The sequence below is a fragment of the Chiloscyllium plagiosum genome, unplaced genomic scaffold, assembly GCF_037043375.1.
Source record: "Chiloscyllium plagiosum isolate Xiang-an unplaced genomic scaffold, Cpla_swu_hap1 HiC_scaffold_6, whole genome shotgun sequence".
Classification (NCBI taxonomy): Eukaryota; Metazoa; Chordata; class Chondrichthyes; order Orectolobiformes; family Hemiscylliidae; genus Chiloscyllium; species Chiloscyllium plagiosum.
Genome location: NW_028270144.1, coordinates 20313041 through 20334068, shown reverse-complemented (window position 1 = coordinate 20334068; position 21028 = coordinate 20313041). Strand labels below are relative to the sequence as shown.

The following is a 21028-nucleotide window of genomic DNA, read 5'->3' as shown; positions in this document are numbered from 1 at the left end:
TAACCTTGGGAAAGCAAAAGGCTAATAAGAAGCTGAAAGACTTGCAGAGTTGAACATGTTCAGTAGGGAGGAACAGCTATAAATTGATCAAGGTTTGGTCCAGAGCTGACAGAGGGAATGGTGTTGGGGGCAGGTAGGAAACAATGTCAGCAAATTGCAGCTCCGTCAATAAACAGCTTTTGAAAGAGGTAAAGCAGCTGAGATGAGAGCACAGAAGTGCATTAGACAGAGTCCTACAATAGAGGTGCCCATACTTTTAGATCAGACAACCGGACTGAACTAGCAAGTAGACAGAGTGTAATTAAAACAAATGAAAGATAACAACTTAACGGTGGTTGTTCTAACTTTGAACACCAAGAGAATCATACCAACAAGCTCTACAGTGATATCATATCATGCAGTCTAAAATCTAACACAAAGAAACTCTCAATCTATTTAACAGGAGGTATTTTATGACTTGCCTTTTGTTGTTCATCCCCTAAACCAGCGTGTATATAGATACACACACACCCACCCACCCCAATCCACCTCCATTGATAATGCTTTGGCAAACAAAGATTTCAAAAATCAGAGTTTTCTCTTAACTTTAAAACAAATTTGGACTAAACTTGTATGGAAAGCATGTAAGACATTTGATGCCATTTACTTAAGGTCCAACCACTTGAGTATTACTCCGTCATGTCTCATTCCCCTAAAAAAAATGTAAAGTTATAAGCTTCACCTTCAGATAGGATCCATAGTACTTTGTAACATATGGACTATCACACTGACTTAGGACAGTTATTTCCTGCTGAATATCCTCAATTTCATCTTCAGCTTCTTCAAGATCAATATTTTTTATGGCCACGATTTTCTGAGTCCTGTTGTCTATTCCTTTAAAAACTTCACCGAAGGAACCCTTTCCAATCTTCTCCAGCTTTGTAAACAGTTCTTCTGGATCTGCTTTCAAATTCTAAAAAAAATTAAACAGAAATGTTAGAAATGCAATGCAATTTGTGCTCAATGTCATAAACAAAATTATGCATTGTGACTGCGCATTTACAATCTTGGGGCATCCCAAATCACTTTATAATCAATGAAGCATCTTTAAACTGACTCACTGTAGGATACGCAGCAAAGCTCCAGAAACAGTGACAACCAGATATTCCGCTTTTCATGATGTTAAAAATCACACAACACCAGGTTAGAGTCCAACAGGTTTATGTGGAATCACTAGCTTTCAGAGGACTGCTCCTTCATCAGGTGGTCCTGATGAAGGAGCAGCACTTTGAAAGCTAGTGATTCCAAACAAACCTGTTGGCCTATAACCTGGGGTTGTGTGATTTTTAACTTTGCCCAACCCAATCCAAAACCGACACCTCCACAACATGATTTTTCACGATGCTATTTTAGCATGAAGTTTATGCTCAGGTCGCGCATCAAATTGAAAACCACAACTTCAGTCAGAGGTGACAGCACAGCCCATTGACATGAATATAGACATAGAGATACAGTTCTATCGTTTTCCTCAGTGTAAGTCTTAATGTAGATGGTAATATATATTGGTTTCTCAATTTTTGATATCTGACTGGCGTCGACAGGTTTTTGTTTTTCAAAATGAAGTCATCCTTAAGAAAGTTACTTTAATCACAAATTAAGTTAAATTGTAAAAAATTGGGAACGCTTGAAAAGAACCAAAAAGAACTGTGGATGCTGGAAATCTGAAACAAAAACAGAAATTACTGGAAAATCTCAAGTCTTGCAGCATCTATAGAGAGAAATCAGAGTTTAACATTTCGGTCCAATGACTCTTCTTCAGAACTGACAGAACTCTAACTTTGTTAAGGATGAATGTTTGTACTAATTGGAGATTAGTAGGTATGAATCATTGTAAAAACTCTTTAAAGGATAAACTTTGGACAAAGAACCAAAAAACTTGTGATCACAAGATAAATAATGCAGCCTACATAATAAGCACATTCCTAACACTACTATATTTATTGTTAATTACACTGGTGATTATAAATCTCCAACTCAAAATGCATTGCATTATGGAATGGAATGAATGTCAATTATACTGTGGTTCAGTAAAGAGCTCTCAGGATCAGAAAGCTCTAGGCTCAAGTACCAATGCAGATGCATGAGCATAAAAGCTGAGATCAGTATTGTGAAGGAGCTGCACCGTCAGAAGTGTCATCTTTCAAAAGAAACATTAAACCAAAGACATGTCTGCTATCTCAAGTAGATGTGGAAGATTCCATGGCACGAGTTAAAGAAAAGCGAGGTGTTCTCTCCAAGTCCTGGCCAATATTTATCCTTCAACCAACAATACTAAAAGATTTTGCATTACATAGTAAGATGCCTTATTTAAAGAGCCAATGCAAAGTGGGGAATCGCAACAAACAACCTTTGGATAGCCATATTTAGTCATTTGTCTTACTGTGTGTCAAATTGCTTTTGTACATCATAAAAATAGATTGAGGTTTCACTCAGCACTTTGATCAGTAGTGACTGGGCAGCTATGTAAATTGGGTAGATCCCTGAGCCACAGAAAGCCCTGAAATCACCCTGTATGTATGATATTTGAGATGTGAACACTGCAAGGATGAATAGAGGTTGATAGCTGTTACATTGTAATTCCAGTAGTGTTAAAGTTTTTGAAGATTCAGAAAAAGTATAGAACTGGGTTTTATTTGTCATACTTCTGTTTCATGCTCATGTTATATTGGCTCCACCCTTTCTGCTGATGTCAACTATAGTTAGGGATGAGGAATTCTGTTCTCATTTTAAAGAGAGACCTGATGGATCAGTACAAGCTCTAAGTTCTAGTAATTTCTCCTGACCAAATACAGTTCTCCTTTTGCTGTCATGCCATAATATTTCTTGCTAATTAAGAAGTGTCTGTGCTGTAGATACTGTAAGGTGGTATATGTATTTCTATTCTTCCCAACAATAATTTATTTAGAAATTTGTTTAAAAAATGCAAAGACATTTCAACTTGAATCCTCCAGAATCTGCAGAAGATTCAACTTGTCTCCTTACAATATGTTCAACTTAATATGATTGTTATAGACTTGATATTTATAAAATCACTAGTTAGGTCCAAGGCAATGGAGATTTGGTGGCAGGGAGCCACTTCAAACAGTCCTTACCCGACATATAGCTAGAGGTGGCAAATACCAGATGTTTAAGAGGGTGCAGAAAAGATTTACAAGGATGCTGCCAGGACTGGAGGGTTTGAGTTATAGGGAGAGGCTGAATAAGCTAGGGCCTTTTTTTCCCTGGAGTGTCAATGGCTGAAGGATAACCTTATGGAGATTTATAAAATCATGAGGAGCACGGTTACAGTGAATAGAAAAGGTCTTTTCCCTTAGGTGGGGAAATCCAAAACTAAAGAGCATAGGTTTAACGTGAGGGGGGGAAAGATCTAAAAAGGACCTAAAGGGTAACTTTTTTCACAAAGAGAATGGTGTATGTATGGAACCAGCTGCCAGAGGAAGTGGTGGAGATGGGTACAATTACAACAGTTAAAGGCATCTGGATGAGTATGTGAACAGGAAAGCTTTAGAGGGATATGGGCCAAATGCTAGCAAATGGGACTAGGTGAGATTGGGATGTCTGGTCAGCACAGATGAGTTAGGCCAAAGGGTGTGTTTCCATGTGGTATGACCCCATCTATATACAGGAGCTTGATATGCAGAAAAACAGCTGCTGGATTTCTTACATACAATAGTGGGTACATTTCAAAAGAATTACATGGACTTCAAATCATTTTGGGACATCCTAAGGTTGTGAAAAGAGCCCATATATGCAAGCTGTCACAGATTAAGAATTGTGCACTTTATCTAGAGCTCTCATAGGCCTTACCAGTACATATCCATTCTACAGCAGATACATCTTCCTCAAACCTCCAAAAACATGAGCTCTTTCAAAACTGTTGCTACCCATATCATAGCTTACATCAAGTCTAATTCATCCTTGCACTTCCTGACCGACATTGGCTCCTGGCCTAGGAATAAAGTGAGGACTGCAGATGCTGGAGATCAGAGTCGAGAGTGTGATGCTGGAAAGGCACAGGTCAGGCAGCATCCGAGGAGCAGGAGGTTCAACATTTCCTGATGAAGGTCTTATGCCCAAAATGTCAATTCTCCTGCTCTTCGGATGCTGCCTGACCTGCTGTGCTTTACCAGCACCACACTATTGACTCCTGGCTTAGGAATGCCTTGATTTTGAAATTTCATTTGTGTTTTCCAATTCCTCCATGGTCTCATCACTTCCTACCTCCATAGCCTCAACAACTCTACTCTCCTCTGGCATTTCTGCACTTGTCCAATTCTGGACTCTTGCACATCGCCAAATTTAACTATTCCATCACTGGGAGTCACGAGGTCTCTGGCTCTGGAGTTTTCTCGTCTTTTTGTCCTCCTTCAAAGCTCTGCTTAAAACTCTGGCAAATGTTTGGCCACCTACATTAATATATCCTTACATCACTCAGTGTGACGACAATCCTATGAAGGCACTTGGGATGTTTATCTATGTTAATGACACTACATTAATTGCTGCTTATGTTTGTACTTCAGGTTTGCACGGGTGTGGAGACAGTACCTCCAGACAACATTATTTAGACCCCAATCACATATCGTTGTGTCTGAGTTGCAGTCATATAATTGACATACATTATGACACATTTAAATTAACAATTAATGGCTTGGAAAGAGAAGGCTTTCAACTTGTGATGTTGTGAATACTTTGTAAGACATAAAGCCAATGTTAACATCAAAATGTATAATTATTGTCTGAGAGACAAGCTTTAAAACTGCATAATGGGCAGAATTTTAGCAGATAGTTTATTTAGTTGGAAGTGATATTGTTGTTTGGATTACTGTAAAGTAGAAGTGGAATTTCAATTTATTCACCTGAACTGTAAAACACTCAGCAATACAATCACCATATCTGTACTTATAAGCACGGGCAGCACTTGGCTTGCTTTGAGCTACAGTGATTGTGCTGGAACACATTAAAGCTGAGCTTTGAAGTAGGGTTTTTTCAAACAACATGTTGGAACAAAACACTAAACAGGGTTTTATGTAATACTAGGCCATTTCAGCTCTTTTCTACATATTACCTAGCATTTACAAATCAGAATCAGCCTAGCTGGTCTGTGCCATCATTTATGCTGTACACCCTGACCAATCTATCTCATCCTAACACTAATTGAGGTTCCTCTTAAATGCATCCACACCATTTGCCTTAGCCACTTTAATAGAGTAAGTCCCACATTTTAACTACTCCATGGGTAAAGTTGTTTTTCTTAAATTTTCCACACAATTTAGGAATGATCATCTTTTGATGATCTTACTGCTACACTCAGTTCAGTGACACAGCATGGTAGAAAGATCCTATTTTCAATCCTACTGTAGCACCCCATGAAATCACCAAATTGCTACTGATCAGTTTTGCTTACAAGCATTCTAACAATAATCATACCTACTCATATATCAGTAGGTAGTCAATTGCTAGTAGAATAATCTTAATGAAGAATTCTAATCACTCAAACTCAAAAAATCCAAAAAGTTTTGGACTAACATAATGATAGCAACTTAGTTTGCGGTGCAAAAACTATGCTGTAATTGGTGAAAAGAAAATTAGTTAGATAAAGAAATGTACAACGGCCACAGAATATAAGACAGCTGTTTGGCCCATCATATCTGTTTCAGCTGCCCACAATACCAATAATAAAGGCAAAACATTGCAAATACTGAAGATCTTAAATAAAAACAAGTGCTGGAGAAACTCAGTAGGTTTAGTAGTATCTGTGGAGAGAGAAACAAGTTAATGTATTAAGACTCAAAACATTAACTCTGTTTTTCTCTCCACAGATGCTGCCAGATCTTTTTTGGTCCAACCAACCTGAGTTCTGCTCCAATCCCAAATGATTCTAAAGTAAAGCTTAGAACAGCAGATGACGTTCTGAAATCAAAAGAGAAATTGCCGTCAAAAACTCAGCAGTACCTCTGGAGAGAAAAGCAAAGTTAACAATTCAAGTCCAGTGGCAGTTCAGAACTCTGGAGGGTCACAAGACTCAAAATGCTAAAGCTGCTTTCTCTGCACAGATGTTGCCAGATCTGCTGAGTTTCTCCAGCAATTTCTATTGTTGTTCCAAATGCCTATAATTTTGCCAGAGCTCCTTGATGCCAAACTCAGACAAATAGTGCCTTGACATCAAGGGCAATTATTCCCATCTCGCATCTGGAGTTCTGTTCTTTTTTCGATGCATACACCAAGGCTGTAATGAAGTCAGGGATTGAGGGGCCCTGGCAAATTGAGCACTGGTGAGCAGGTTATTCCTTTGGAAATGCTGTTTTACATCACTGTTGATGACCCCTTTCCTAACACTGCTGAGGACTGAGAGTAGATTGGATTGACTGTTGCCAATGTAACACCTTACTCAAAAAGAAACGAGGACAAAACAAACAGGTTAACGAGGGGCCAATTAGACTTATATTTATTATTGGGAAATGTTAGAGTCTGTTATAAAGACTGCAATAGCAAAGCATTTAAAAATAAAAATAGTCAAGAAGAATCAGCATGGCTTCATAGAGGAAAGAAAATCAAACCTGACAAATTAGTTAGAATTCTTCGAAGGGGTAACAAGCAAGACAGAGAAAGAGGAACCAGCAGATGGAATAGATTTGGATTTCCAAAAGGCATTTACTGAAGTGTCACTCATTAGGCCACTTAGTAAGAAAGAAGCCCATATTGCTGGGAGTAATATATTAGCATGAATAGAGCATTTGCTAGCTAATAGTAAAGTGTTGGGGTAAGGAGGTTATTTTCAGAATGGCAAACTGTAACTAATGGAGTGTGACAGGGATCAGTGCTGAAGCCACATTTATTTACATTATATATTAATGATTTAGACAAGGAAAGTGAACATACCATAGTCAGGTTTACAGACAACATAAAGGTAAGTGGGAAGGGAAGTGGTGAGGATGACACAAAGAATCTCCAAAGGGAAACTGACAGATAAGGCAAGAAGGCAAAAACTTAGCTGATGGAAAACATGAGGTTATGCACTTTGGCAGGAAGAATAGATTAGCTAAACATTGTTTAAAAGGAGGAAGACTGCAGAAAGTTGCAGCACAGAAAGAATTAGCTTCGTACATAAATCACAAGTTCAGTAGATATTGGAGAAGGAAAGTTGAATATTGGATTTATTTTAAAGAGAATGGCATATAAAGATAGGGATGTGTTGTTGATACTATACAAGGCACTAGTTACACTACACCTAGAATACTGTGAACATTTTGGATAATAATACTGGCAGTGGAGGCAGTCCAGAGTAAGTTCACTATTGGGTTGGTCCCAGGCAATAAGGGATTTTCTTATGATAAGTTGAGTAGCTTGGGCCTGTACTGTTTGGGGTATGACAGGGTAGATGCTGAGAGGTCACTTCCACTTGTGTGAGAGTTTAGTACCACAGGCTATAATCTCTGAGCAAGAGTTCATCCAGCTTGGAGAGAGATGAGGATTTTCTTCTCTTAGAGAGTGGTGAATCTGAGGAATTCTTTACTTCAGAAAGCCATTGAATTGGTTTGTTAACTATATTCAGGGCTGAGAGACAGATATTTAATCAGTAAGGGAATCAAAGGGTATAAGGAAAAGGCAGGAAATTGGCGTTCAGGATGATCTCATTGAATGGTGGAGCTCCCAAATCTTATGGACTTATTGATCGACAGGGCAGTAATTGGCTAAACTGGATTTGTCCTGATTTTTGAGAACAGGCCATTCTTGGGCAACTTTCTATGTTTTTGGGTAGATGCCAAGTTGTAGCTCAACAGGAACAACTTGGCTAGGGGCATGGAAAATTTTGGGGCATAAGTCATCAGTACTTTTATTGGGCTCAGTCTTTTCAGTATCTTCAGCTGTTTCTTGAAATCACAGAGTGAATTAATTAACCTAAGGAGAGGCTGAGATGGATCATCCACTCTTCACGTCTGACTGAAGGAGGAGGCAAATGGTTCAGCCTTGTGCTGGACATCCACCATCATTAAGGCCTGGGATATTTTCTGAAAGCTCCTCTTCCTGTAAGTTGTTTATTTGTCAATTACCATGCCTGGATGTGGAAGAACTGCAGAGCTTCAATCTGATCCATTCATAGGGGAATTACTTAGTCCTATCTTTTGTAATTTGATGGGTCAGGAGTGGAAGATGCAAAGGACATAGGGTGAAAACTAACTAGTGGCGGTTGAAGAATGTTGCAGTTATTGGGATGGACAAGGCCAAAGAAAGACTCATCAACTAGAACAAAATGCCAGAATTCAATGTGGAGGAGACTGAAGTCCAAGTAAATCAGTTAAAGGATAACAGAGGTATGGAGGATTACGTACTGTGGAGTTTGGAAATAGTTTATTCTAGGTTGTCAAAGCACATTTATTAATAACTTACAAAATGCAACTGGACAAATACTTGAAGGGGACCTCTTTGCAGGGCTTTATTATTCCATGATTTCCTTTTGCTGCCATGTAATTTTGCTCTGAAAATAGGGAATGAAACACGTGCAAGAAGGAACACATTATAAAAGACAGAGAGATCTCCCATGGCCATCCAAAAAATGCTGCATCTTACAAGCTATCAAAGCAATGTCAAATGATCACACTCCTGAAGGGCTTATGTCCAAAACGTCGACACTCCTGCTCCTCGGATGCTGCCTGACCTGCTGTGCCTTTCCAGTACCACACATTTTGACGACGATGTCAAATGATAGACCATTGGCCTCAAGCAAATTTACAAATCTCTTCAGTGGTGAAAATTCAGTCTCTATCCACTCAGGAAGATTTAAACAAATAAATGCACCTCATGCTTTGTCCTATTCTCTCACCAACCTCAGCCTGTTCAAGTGAGGAAGATGAACAAGAAAAACAGCGCTCTTGCAGTCATCCTGACTCAACAGAGTTCAACAATCATGGATCATAATCTTTATCCATTTTTTTCTTGGCTTTTATTGTTGCTTTGAGACTCTCTTCACTACAAAGAAAGTAACATTGCAATTTAGACTTTGAAGAGCTTGTCTTTTTTCTAAGTGTATTTGGTATGTAAAGAGGTCTTGTGGTTCAGTTTCTGATTAAGACAGGAATGCTAAGTTTGAGTTCCGATCTAGAACTTGATAGTTAAGGATTACAGAGGAGGAAGTGCTGGATGTCTTGAAATGGATAAATCCCCAGGACATGATCAGGTGCACCCTAGAACTCTGTGGGAAGCTAGAGAAGTGATTGCTGGGCCTCTTGCTGAGATATTTGTATCATCGATAGTCACAGGTGAGGTGCTGGAAGACTGGAAGTTGGCTAACGTGGTGCCATTGTTTAAGAAAGGTGGTAAGGACAAGCCAGGAAACTATAGGCCAGTGAGCCTGATGTCAGTGGTGGGCAAGTTGTTGGAGGGGCAGGATGTACATGTATTTGGATAGGCAAGGACTGATTCGGGATAGCCAACATGACTTTATGCATGGGAAATCAATGTCTCACAAACTTGATTGAGTTTTTTGAAGAAGTAACAAAGAAAATTGATGAGGGCAGAGCAGTAGATGTGATCTATGTGGACTTCAGTAAGGCGTTCGACAAGATTCCCCATGGCAGACTGATTAGCAAGGTTAGATCTCACGGAATACAGGGAGAACTATCCATTTGGATACAGAACTGGCTCAAAGATAGAAGACAGAGGGTGGTGGTGGAGGGTTGTTTTTCAGACTGGAGGCCTGTGACCAGTGGAGTGAGTGCCACAAGGATCGGTGCTGGGTCCTCTACTTTTTGACATTTACATTAATGATTTGGATGCGAGCATGAGAGGTACAGTTAGTAAGTCTGCAAATAACACCAAAATTGGAAGTGTAGTGGACAGCGAAGAGGGTTACCTCAGACTACAACAGGATCTTGACCAGATGGGCCAATGGGCTGAGAAGCGGCAGATGGAGTTTAATTCAGATAAATGCGAGGGGACGCATTTTGGGAAAGCAAATCTTAGCAGGACATATACACTTAATGGTAAGGTCCTAGGGAGTGCTGCTGAACAAAGAGACCTTGGAGTGCAGATTCATTACTCCTTGAAAGTGGAGTCGCAGGTAGATAGGATAGTGAAGAAGGCGTTTGGTATGCTTTCTGTTATTGGTCAGAGTATTGAGTACAGGAGTTGGGCTGTCATGTTGCAGCTGTACAGGGCATTGGTTAGGCCATTGTTGGAATATTGCATGTAATTCTGATCTCCTTCTTACTGGAAAGATGTTGTGAAACTTGAAAGGGTTCAGAAAAGATTTATAAGGATGTTGCCAGAATTAGAGGATTTTAGCTATAGGGAGAGGCTGAAGAGGCTGGGGCTGTTTTCCCTGGAGCGTCGGAGGCTGAGGGGTGACCTTATAGAGGTTTACAAAATTATGAGGGGCATGGATAGGGCAAATAGGCAAAGTCTTTTCCCTGGGGTTGGGGAGTCCAGAACTAGAGGGCATAGGTTTAGGGTGAGAGTGGAATGATATAAAAGAGACCTACGGGACAACTTTTTCACTCAGAGGGTGGTACGTGTATGGAATGAGCTGCCAGAGGAAGTGGTGGAGGCTGGTACAATTGCAACATTTAAGAGGCATTTGGATGGGTATATGAATAGGAAGGGTTTGGAGGGATATGGGCCGGATGCTGGCAGGTGGGACTAGATTAGGTTGGTATATCTGGTCGGCATGGACGGGTTGGATCGAAGGGTCTGTTTCCATGCTGTACATCTCTATGACTCTATGAATGTGCATTCATAACACAGCTAAACACATGCAATGGCAGCCAATCGAGTCCCCTGGTGGGTTAATTTGATGTTCGGGTCCTCTGCGCTGTATTGGGGCTCGAGTCCCCTGGGTTAAATTGAGGTTCAAGTCCTCTATGCTGTATTGGAGGTAGTTAATTGGAGTTTGGGTCCCATGGGTTTAAGTGAGGTTCAAATCCTCTGCGCTGTATTGGGGCTGGAGTCCCCTGGATAGGTTTAATTGAGGTTTGAGTCCTCTGAGCCGTATTGGGGTTTGAGTTCCCTGGGTGGGTTAAAGTGAGGTTCAAGTCCTCCGTGAGTTATTGGGGTTTGAGGTCCCAAGTGGGTTAAAGTGAGGTTTGAGTCCTCTGCAACATATTGGGGTTCGAATCCCCTGGTGGGTTTAATTTGAGGTTCAAGTCCTCTGTGCTGTATTGGGGTTCGAGTTCTCTGTGTTTATGTGGACTTTCAGCCTCTGTGAGGAGTATAGCAAGAAAGGGGTTAAAATCCCCTGGTGGCAAAATTTGAGGCTCTGTGAATCTTTGTTCTGGGGGAAGAGAGTGGCTTGGATTGTGGTGCCATGTGGTCTGCTGCGAGTGCTCTCTCTTTTTATAAGGGTAATTCCAATGAGAGGATGCAAAACAAAACGAGAAATGCTGAAATTAAGGTTATACTAATACTTGGGTTGAAAAAGGAAAGTTTCAATGTAAATTCTGCCATGTTGAGGGTGTTTGATGTTAAAAATTTTGGTTTGTTAAAATACTGATTCGAAAAATCCTTTTGAGTTAACTGTTTGCCTTGTTTGAATCAGGATCTCAATTCAGTGTGTTTTGTGGGCTATGTAATGGGGCAGATTTTGCTATTACATTGAAATTATATAACATTATATCAGTTTTAAAATTATCAGTCTTATAACCTTAAAACAAACTGATTGAGAGCTTTGAGCCCCTGATGTGTTTGAAATTCTACAATGTCTGTTTAAAAGAAACAGTTGGGTCAGTGGTCATGCTTTAGCCAGATGAGAGTATTGTATTAAAATATCTTTGCTGCTGCTGCTGCTGTGTTTTTAATGCAGAGTGTTCACAAAAAGAAGTGTATTTTGAGTTTGATTTATTGTTAAGATTTTAGAGAATATTAGAACTTGAGGCTGAGCTGTTTCAGTTCTGTTAATTATTGTTAAGACTTCACTGGCACCTTCATATTGCAAATTCAAAGAATGTTGATCTCTACCAAAGTTGCCACTGTAATTCCGACTGTTTTATTTGGGAAGTTTCTTTGGAGAATATATTTTAAAACATTCGGCATTTGTTTCCCATGAATATTTCAAATTTAAATCTGAACTGAAATGGCTTCTTCAATTGCTAAAGCACAGGAAACATTTTGTTGTTTTCTTGCTGTTCCATATTTTTGAAATAGGTTTTCTGACAGCTTTCATATTAACCAAATATCAAATTTATTAAAGGAAAATGATTTTTAAATAACCTGAAATGGGTGTCCAAGGGCATGATTTTAGTACCATTGATTGTTCTTTATAATTGACTGAATTGTTTATAGAGTCATAGAGATGTACAGCATGGAAACTGACTCGTCAGTCCAACTCATCCATGCTGACCAAATATCCTAAACCAGTCTAGTCCCACCTGCCAGGACCTGGCCCATCTCCCTCCAAACCCTTCCTATTTATATACCAATCCAGATACCTTTTAAATGTTGCAATTGTACTAGCCTCCACCACTTCCTCTGGTAGCTCATTCCATACTCGTACCACCATCTGAGTGAAAAAGTTGCGACTTGGGTCTCTTTTATATCTTTTCCCTCTCACCCTAAACCTATGCCTTCTAGTTCTGGACTCCCCCACCCCAGGGGAAAATACTTTGCCTATTTATCCTATCCATGCCCTTCATCATTTTATAAACCTGTATAAGGTCACCCCTCAGCTTCTGACGCTCCAGGGAAAACAGCCCCAGCCTCTGCAGCCTCTTCCTATAGCTCAAATCCTCCAACTTGTTTAGGAAGTACAATTTAGAAGTTTATGGATTCTATAAAACTTGATAATGTCATAAGTGGTGAGCAGAATAACAGACTTCAAGAATTCAAAGAATGTTGAAATAGGCAGACACAATTTAGTGTAGTTAAATGTGTGATTGTCTTCATAATGATGACCACCTTGGCAAGGAAGGAACAAGAGAGGAAATACAAAGATACTTTCAGCAGCTAACATCATCTCTTGAGTTTCTCCATTCACAAGTAAAGCACACCTTCGGACCACCACCCACCACTCCACAACCTGATCCAACGGATCTCCAGTCAGGAGCACGAAAAGTGAAGAATCTAACGATAGTGAAGAGGACTTTTTGTCAGTGGCCTTCCTACGGACATTAAACCACGTGAGCTTTACCTTCTCTTTCGATCTTTTAAGGGATATGAGGAATCACTGATCACACTAACATCACAACAGCCAGTTGGCTTTGTTACATTTGACAGCAGAACAGGAGCAGAAGCAGCAAAGAAAGCTGCGTTCACCCAGCCAGCTGCTGAACTGCACTCTCAGATCCGCTGGTATTCTCCATCTGAAGCACTCCCAGAAGGATGGAAGTCTCGTCAGTTTTATGAAGCATTTAATTGCCCTTACTCAAGAATTCAGATTTCTCTGTGGAGTGGTGTGCAAGGACAGACTGAATTTTGTTTTCAGATTGGATTTTACTGAAGGAGATTTTGGAGAACTAGCACGTTTCCACTCGACTTGGAGAGAATGGAGTGGTCACTAAGGACTGTGAATTTAAGAACTTTACTGGTGAGTTTTTTCCACATGGGAGAATTCTTCAAATTCTGATTACTGCAATGGACTAGTAATTTTTGTTGTCATAATCACTGCATGTTGTGTGTCAATAACTTGCTTAAATACTGGCTGTCAGAGTCTTATTAAAGCTGGTAGTACCTTCTAGGTGGTTATCATGGAACGATAAAAGGAGGGAATGCGAAAGTGTATACGGTATGAGCAGGCAGGGAAAGAGTTAAATTGAGTTTTGTGAAACAAGAGGTTCAGCTGAGCACGACTCAGATCAGATAAGAACTTGCAGTTAACAATGGGGTGCTGGAGGCAAGGGTAATAGGTTAACAAGGTGGAAAAGCATTCAATATGTAGAACCATTTAACAATATTGGAAGCATTCAGTATGTAAGGTAAGTTAACAAGGGGAAAAGGATCCACTATGTGAAGCCAGTTAACAAGGTTAAGAACATTATTTATATGACAGCAGAAGGCTTAATTTCTAATATTGACACTTGCTGATTGTAATGGTCACTCCATTAATATGTATGTTCCCTTATCTGGATGCTCCTCCCTGTACAACGACTACATAATTCATTAAGAAACTGCTGTTCAAGAGAAGACTGAGAACTCACGTCCCTGTTCGTTCTCTCTCCCTCCAGTGCCTGGAATAAAGATGAAGGAGGTAAAGCGACACTGTGTCTCTGAGCATTTCGCTTTGACTGAGGCGGGAATGGGGCAATAGCAGGAGAGATTTGTGGTCACCCATGTGTTAAAGAAAGTTGGAAGCTCTACCATCACTATCCATAGCTCCAGATTGTGAAATACATCTAAAAGTATACGTTGCCACAGCAATTCGAACATCTTGAGTGAAGTGCAACACTTCACCATCGCTCAGCAGACAGAGTATTAATAATTGCATCACGAGGGAACAGATGGAATCTTATAGTGTGGCTCTAATGGGGAAGAAGTTTAGAATGGTAGACATGGATTCTGCTACACTCAAAGAATCAGTTCCTTAGCATCAAGACACTAAGGTCTGTTGGTCACAAAGTTCAAGTTAACAGTGCTGTAATTTTATCACACAGTCAAACTTATCAACAGTCCCATTTTGGATTTTCACTTTCAAACAATAGTACATCTGCTATAGACGTGTCTTCTATTTCTATATTTTCTTGCCCGCACACCATACCTGTTGATCACTGACCTCAATAGGACTAACGCTTCTGTCATTCTCTTTCATCCTATCACAGACTGAGATTTTGCCCTAGCCCTACCCACTCTTGGCTCAAAACCTATTACTTTTCTAACTTTTCCCAGTTATGATAAAAAGTCATAAACCTGAAACGTTAATTCTGTTTGTCTCTTCACAAGACACCACCTGGCTTGCTGAGTATTTCCAATGCTCTTTTTACCATAATGAAAGTGGGGTTTTGTATTTATATGGTATTAAGTTGTTGTTTGTTTGTTTGTTTATCAACAATCTGTTAAACACTCTGGCATATCAAATTTGAAATCAGTAGTTTTTACAGGATTTTTTTTCAGTGATGAAAGTGAACAGCACATTTGACAAAGGAGCTGGTTGCAAACTAGTACAAGTCCATGCTCAGTATCTTTGTTACCATATTATACACGTTGTTTACCAAACTATTAAGGAAATTGCTTGTAAAGTAAGCAATTTGAAGCTATTACTTCCTGTGCAGTACAGCAGTTCATAAATCTACTTGGCAAAGAAACTGACAGGACACCTTAATTGCAAAAGACGATTTGCGAGCCTTGACCAGTTCAAACAGCAATTTGCAGAATGGCACATCACCATCTAAGTTATACAACTTCAAACAATTTTGCGAGATGTCAATGACACACTGTCACAATACAGGAAACTGAAACCACTCCGTGAATAACAGCCACAAGACAGGCCCAAAAGCACTCCCTTCTTACATGTTTTGTTTTTAAAAATCTCCAAATAATTGGATAGCTATGTATATGGTGAAAATGCAACACTCAACAGCATATAATTCATAGGTTATTCAGCCCACACAGTTTCAAAGCAGTATCTAATTACACCAACTTCACTACTCTTTCCCCACAGCCCAGCAAATTTCTTTTACAAGCATTTATCCAATTCCTCTTTCAAAAATTCAAATGCCCTTCAAGCAAGACAAATGTGTACAGCATCAACATTTTTAATTTCTGACCCAAACATCTGAGTCTTGGTTTTTTAACCAATCATTTCAAATCTGTCTCTTCTGGTGACTGATCCCCAGCCAATGTAATAGTTTATTTTGCTTAGTTCATTCTCACGATCCAGGATTACACTGAACAACTTGGGTTTATAAAATGCCTTTAATGGTCCTACAGAGAAGCATTGCTGAGCCACTATGAAAATGAAACTTCAGGCAAAAACGATGGACTAAGTTTATAATGACTCCTGCTAAACCTTTTAAGGACTTAAAACTAATTTTATCTTTGTGGAAAGTCAAAGATCTCAATCATGATGAAAAAATGCACAATTTCAAATATATTTTAAGAGTTTGTGATATTTCACCATCTACTTTGATTTTACGTTTGTGCCACAATCATTTATTTTGCTCTCTGAAAAATTGTGTTATATGTAATCGATGAACCAGTGCACTTTACTTCCTGATCTGTTCCCTATTTGATGATGTCACTGTTGCTGGACACCTGGAGATCACTTTGACTGTGTCTCACATTCAAACCAACAGTGAGAAAGACCGCACAACAGAGGTTTTCAGATCTTTATGGTTAGGTTTCTTAAAGGTCAGTCTATCACTGATGGCTAAATTCAGGTCACGAGGACAAATCATCAAAAGCTGCACATTGATGATGCTCAGGAGCATCTTAAAGGAGGAAAGAGAGGTAGGTGGAGAGAAGCCGAGAGCTTCATGCCCAGGCGCTGATGGAGGAATTAAAATCAGGAATAAACAAGAGACCAGAATTGGAAGAGCACGGAGAAAGCAAAAGACAAGGCTACAGAGGGCTTTTGGGGAAAAAAAAGGAAGAGAATATAAAATTTGTGAACTAAATGGAGGCCAGTGAGCACAGGAGAAGTAGACAAGAGGACAATGAGAGTTAGGAAATGACTAGCAGATTTTTGGATGGAAAATGGGAGGCCAGCCAAGGAGCCACTGGAATAGTCAAATCAAGGAGGTGTGGATGATATAGATCGATACACAAGGTTGAACATGCATCTAAAATCAGGCTTGTGAATAGTCTGAATGGAATCTCTGATGCATAAATGTTCCATATTTTAACTTTTTACTGACAGTCACAAATCTCTCAAATGACCTTATATTACAGAGGAACCTCGATTATCCAAATGAGACAGATGGGCAGTATTTTGTTCAGATTAGACTAGATTCCCTACAGTATAGAAACAGGCCATTTGGCCCAACAAATCCACACCAACCCTCCGAAGAGTAGCCGACCCAGACCCATTCCCCTCTATCTACCACTGACTAATGCACCTAACACTATGGGCAATTGAGCATGGCCAATTCACGCGACCTGCACATCTTTGGAGTGTGGGAGGAAACCAGAGCATCCAGAGAAAACCCATGCAGACACGGTAGAACATATAGACAGTGGCTCAAGGGAGGAATCGAACCCGGGTCCCTGACGCTGTGAGGCAACAGTGCTAACCACTGAGCCACCTATAATTGATTATTTGGATAACTGATTCAAGACCTCTCCTCTGGGACTCGGCGCTTTCTGAAGCTTCTTTCTACCTCGCTCTGCCTGCCTTGCTCCCTCTTTGTGTCTCAGGGTCTGAGCAGACGCACACGTGTGTATGGAACCTGCAGCACTGCTGAAGCCTCTCCCCATGGCTGCTACACTTCAATGGGATTGACAGAGTGAGCACTTGCTATATCTGCTCCCCAATCAGGAGACTAGGCAGCAGCACAACACGCAAACCACCACCCCTAGAATGGAGATGGCAGCCGGACTGGACACCAACAGCAAGACTACTGCTGCCTTTTTTTGGGGGGGATGAGTCTCAAGACAGCACACACACGCGCACATCCACACACACAAATTTTGACAAGTTCCCATTCTGCCCTGTACTGAACAATGTTGGAGAGACTATCTGGGGAAGGGGGGTTTAGGGTACATCCTTGTGTAGAACTCCAGGGAAAGTGTGGGGAGGGGCGAGAGATCAGTCATTTGGAGATGGTGCCTGGGCTCCCATCGATGTCCAGGACTGCTCTTGGCAGCATTTCAGTAAGTGTTGGTAACATCTTTTTGAGGTAATGTTTCTATCGGGACCTTAAGATCTTCTTCAGATAATCCGAAATTTGGATAATTGAGGTTCCTCTGTATACGGTTTAAAAAAACGGGTTTAAATCGAGCATTAGTGATGTTTTAAAATTTGTGTTTGCAAACCTCTTCTGGTTTCATGCACTCCATCAATTAAGTTTGGTCTTAAAATGTACCTGAGCAAACTTTTGTTTACTACCCCTAACGTCGTTTACTCTCTTTCTGTGGCTTTCATCAAATCTATTTATTGTAGACTTAAATGCAGGTTTAGGGAGGGAATGATGTGGAATAGTCCAATTTTCCACCAATTTTAGTCTTGTGTATCCCAACTTCCATTGGTTCAGCATTCGCTGTCTTTCCATAGACCATAAAATAGCGCAGATGTGGACCATTCAGCTCGAGTCTACTGTGCTGTTCAGTGAGATCATAACTGGTCTGATAATCTTCAACTGTACTTCCTTACTTTTCCTCACAACTTTTAATTTTCTTACTGATTAATAATTAAAAATCTGTCAATCTCAAGCCTTGAATATGCTCAACAGCTCAGCCTCCCCAGCCCCCTGCAGTAAAGAAATGCATAGATTCATTACCCTCAAAGAAGAAATTTCTTCTCATCTCTGTTCTGAGCAACCCCTTATTCTAAGATTATGCCCCCTCTGCTAGACTCTGCGACAAGGGGAAACAACCTCATCACATCTACCCTGGCAAACCCCTGAGAGTCCAGTGTACTTCAAGAAGGTTGCCTCTCATTCTTCTAAACTCCACTGATTAAAGATGCAACTTCATCAACCTCATATACGAAAATCTCTGAATAACCAGGATTAACTTAGTAAATCTTATCTGGACCGCTTCGAAGGGACCAAAACTAATCACAGTTTTTCAAGTGTGATCTGAGTGCTACTGCCAAGTATAATTTTATACAGACCTTCCTATTTTTATAGTCCATCCCCTTTGAAATACAGGCTAACAGCCCATTTGTGTTTTCTATTAACTGCTGGACTTTAAGTGATAGCATTGAGAGATTCATGCATAAGAAATGCCTCTGTATTTCAGCTCTTTGCAGTCATACCACATTTATAATATTTAGCTCCTCTGTTTCTCTGGCCAAAAAGCATCAGTTCAGATATTCCCACATTTTGGAATCCACTCCCTAACACCACCATGAGTCAATCTATAGCATGGTCTGTTTCAGTTCAAGATGGTAGCTCACCATCACTAGGGTAACTAGCAATGGACAACAAATGCTGGCCCAGCTAGTGACACCTACATTCCATATGAGAATAAAAAAAATTACATTCCATCTGTCAGATTTTGGACACTCACTGGTCTTCTGTATTCATTCACCCTTATTACTTGCCTTCTCATCTACTTTTGTATCATCTGTAAATCTGGTGATAGTACACTGACTTCCATCATCCTAGTCATTACTATATATTGCAAATAATCATAGAACCAGCATTAATTCCTGTGGCACTCGCTCATTACAGGTTGCAATTCCTAAACTAGCCCACTTATCTCAACTATTTCTTCATTAGTTAGCCAATTCTTTCTCAATGCTAATATACTACCCACTACCCATGTCCCCTCTCCCTTGGTGGGTCAACACATGTCAACTGGCAGGCAAACACACTGCCTTCTGGTGTCAAATGTCACAGCCCCATATGAGCCTCAGAGGTCCATGCAGCAGCAGGAAAACAGACAACGTAGTGCCTTATGTCTGATATCTCATGGAATACCTTTTGAAAAATACATATTACATCTTCTGATTTCCCTTTAACTATTGTGTTTGCCACCTCCTCAAAGGTCTCTATTAAATTTGTTAGGCATGATTCCCCTTTCACGAAGCCATGCTTGACCAAATTAAGTATTTTTAAATTTGCTGCCATTCCATCCTTTAGAACTGACAAACATTTTCTTCATGACAGATGTCACTCAGTTGCCGGGACCATAAATTCTGGAAATATGTCCATAAAATCTCATTCTTCATTTTTAAGGCTAAAAGCAACCTCACTAAGTCTTTGGTCACCTATCTTACCATCTCAATGTGTCTCAGTGAGGCTGGTATGTGACTTCCTGACGTTAAAGGTTGTTGGTTGGTTGGACAGAACCAGATTGTCACTGGGGAAAAAAAAGGACATGCCAGGGGAGGTCTCCCTCTTGCACTCATCAGGACAGGTGAGAGAATGCCAATGCCTGGACACGTACCTTTTATCTGCAGAGGCCAGGTAACAGATTATGAAGAGTGGAGCTTTTTATTCTCAACCCAAAGCTCTTCTTCAGCAAGACCCAAATGGTAAAGGTGCTAATACAAATGCTGCTGTAGCCCTGGATGGTGGGCAGTCCCAGAAGATGGGAGTTCACAGGAACAAGCCGTCTCCCCCAGCCCAGCCTCAATCTCTTACCTGTACCCCGGGCAGAGCGGCCTGCTCCGGGGATTGAGCCATCCCGCTGCCCCTGCTCGGGATTCCCGAGTCTTCTGAAGGAATCGACACCGACTGAGCGCCTGTGTCAAGGCGCAGGGAGAGAGGGAAAGGGGGGGGGGGGGGCAGTGTCAGTCCAGGTTAGGCCCCAAGCCTCAGCCCCCGAACGGGGTGCGGCCCGCTCTCCCAAATCCCCGCGGACCCCCGCCCCGCACGGCTTAATCCTGTTGGGTTGAGGGCGGTGAGGGGAGGGGGAGGGGGCGAACAGGTGAACGAAAAGGTCTGGAGGTGACTGACTCCGCCGCCAGGCGAGGGGGGAACAGAGACCGAGGGGGGTAACCAGCTCCGCTCACTGGGAGAACGGCACTCCGACACTGAGGGAACGGGACCTGAGACCTCCGGCCGCCCGGCGGCGCTGCAGGCGGAGGGCGTGGCTTCGCCGTCCGCCCCGATCCCGCCGCCAAACGCGGGACCTGAGACCTCCGGCCGCCCGGCGGCGCTGCAGGCGGAGGGCGTGGCTTCGCCGTCCGCCCCGATCCCGCCGCCAAACGCGGGACCTGAGACCTCCGGCCGCTTGGCGGCGCTGCAGGCGGAGTGCGAGGGTGTGGCTTCACCGTCCACCCTGATCCCACCACCAAACGTGGGACCTGAGACCTCCAGCCGCCCAGCGGCGCTGTAGGCGAAGGGTGGCGGACGTGGCTTCGCCAACCGCCATGATTACGCCGCAAAACGCGGGACCTGATACCTGCGGCCGCCTGGAGGCGCTGGAGGCGGAGGGCGGGCTAGGGCGTGTCGCCGACCAC

General features: G+C 41.5%; 1 protein-coding gene across 1 annotated transcript in view; it reads right to left on the bottom strand.

Moving 5' to 3' along the window:
* Positions 1–20613, bottom strand: part of LOC122550506 (serine/threonine-protein kinase 24-like) — a 51486-nt gene extending 30873 nt beyond the window's left edge. Inside the window, exons 1-2 of the mRNA XM_043691330.2 lie at positions 20208–20613; positions 722–952 (exon numbers count right to left, since the gene is read on the bottom strand). Coding sequence (XP_043547265.1) covers positions 722–952; positions 20208–20249 — 273 coding nt within the window. The 5' untranslated portion in view covers positions 20250–20613. The remainder of the gene's footprint in view (positions 1–721; positions 953–20207) is intronic.
* Between the last annotated feature and the right edge of the window lie 415 nt (positions 20614–21028).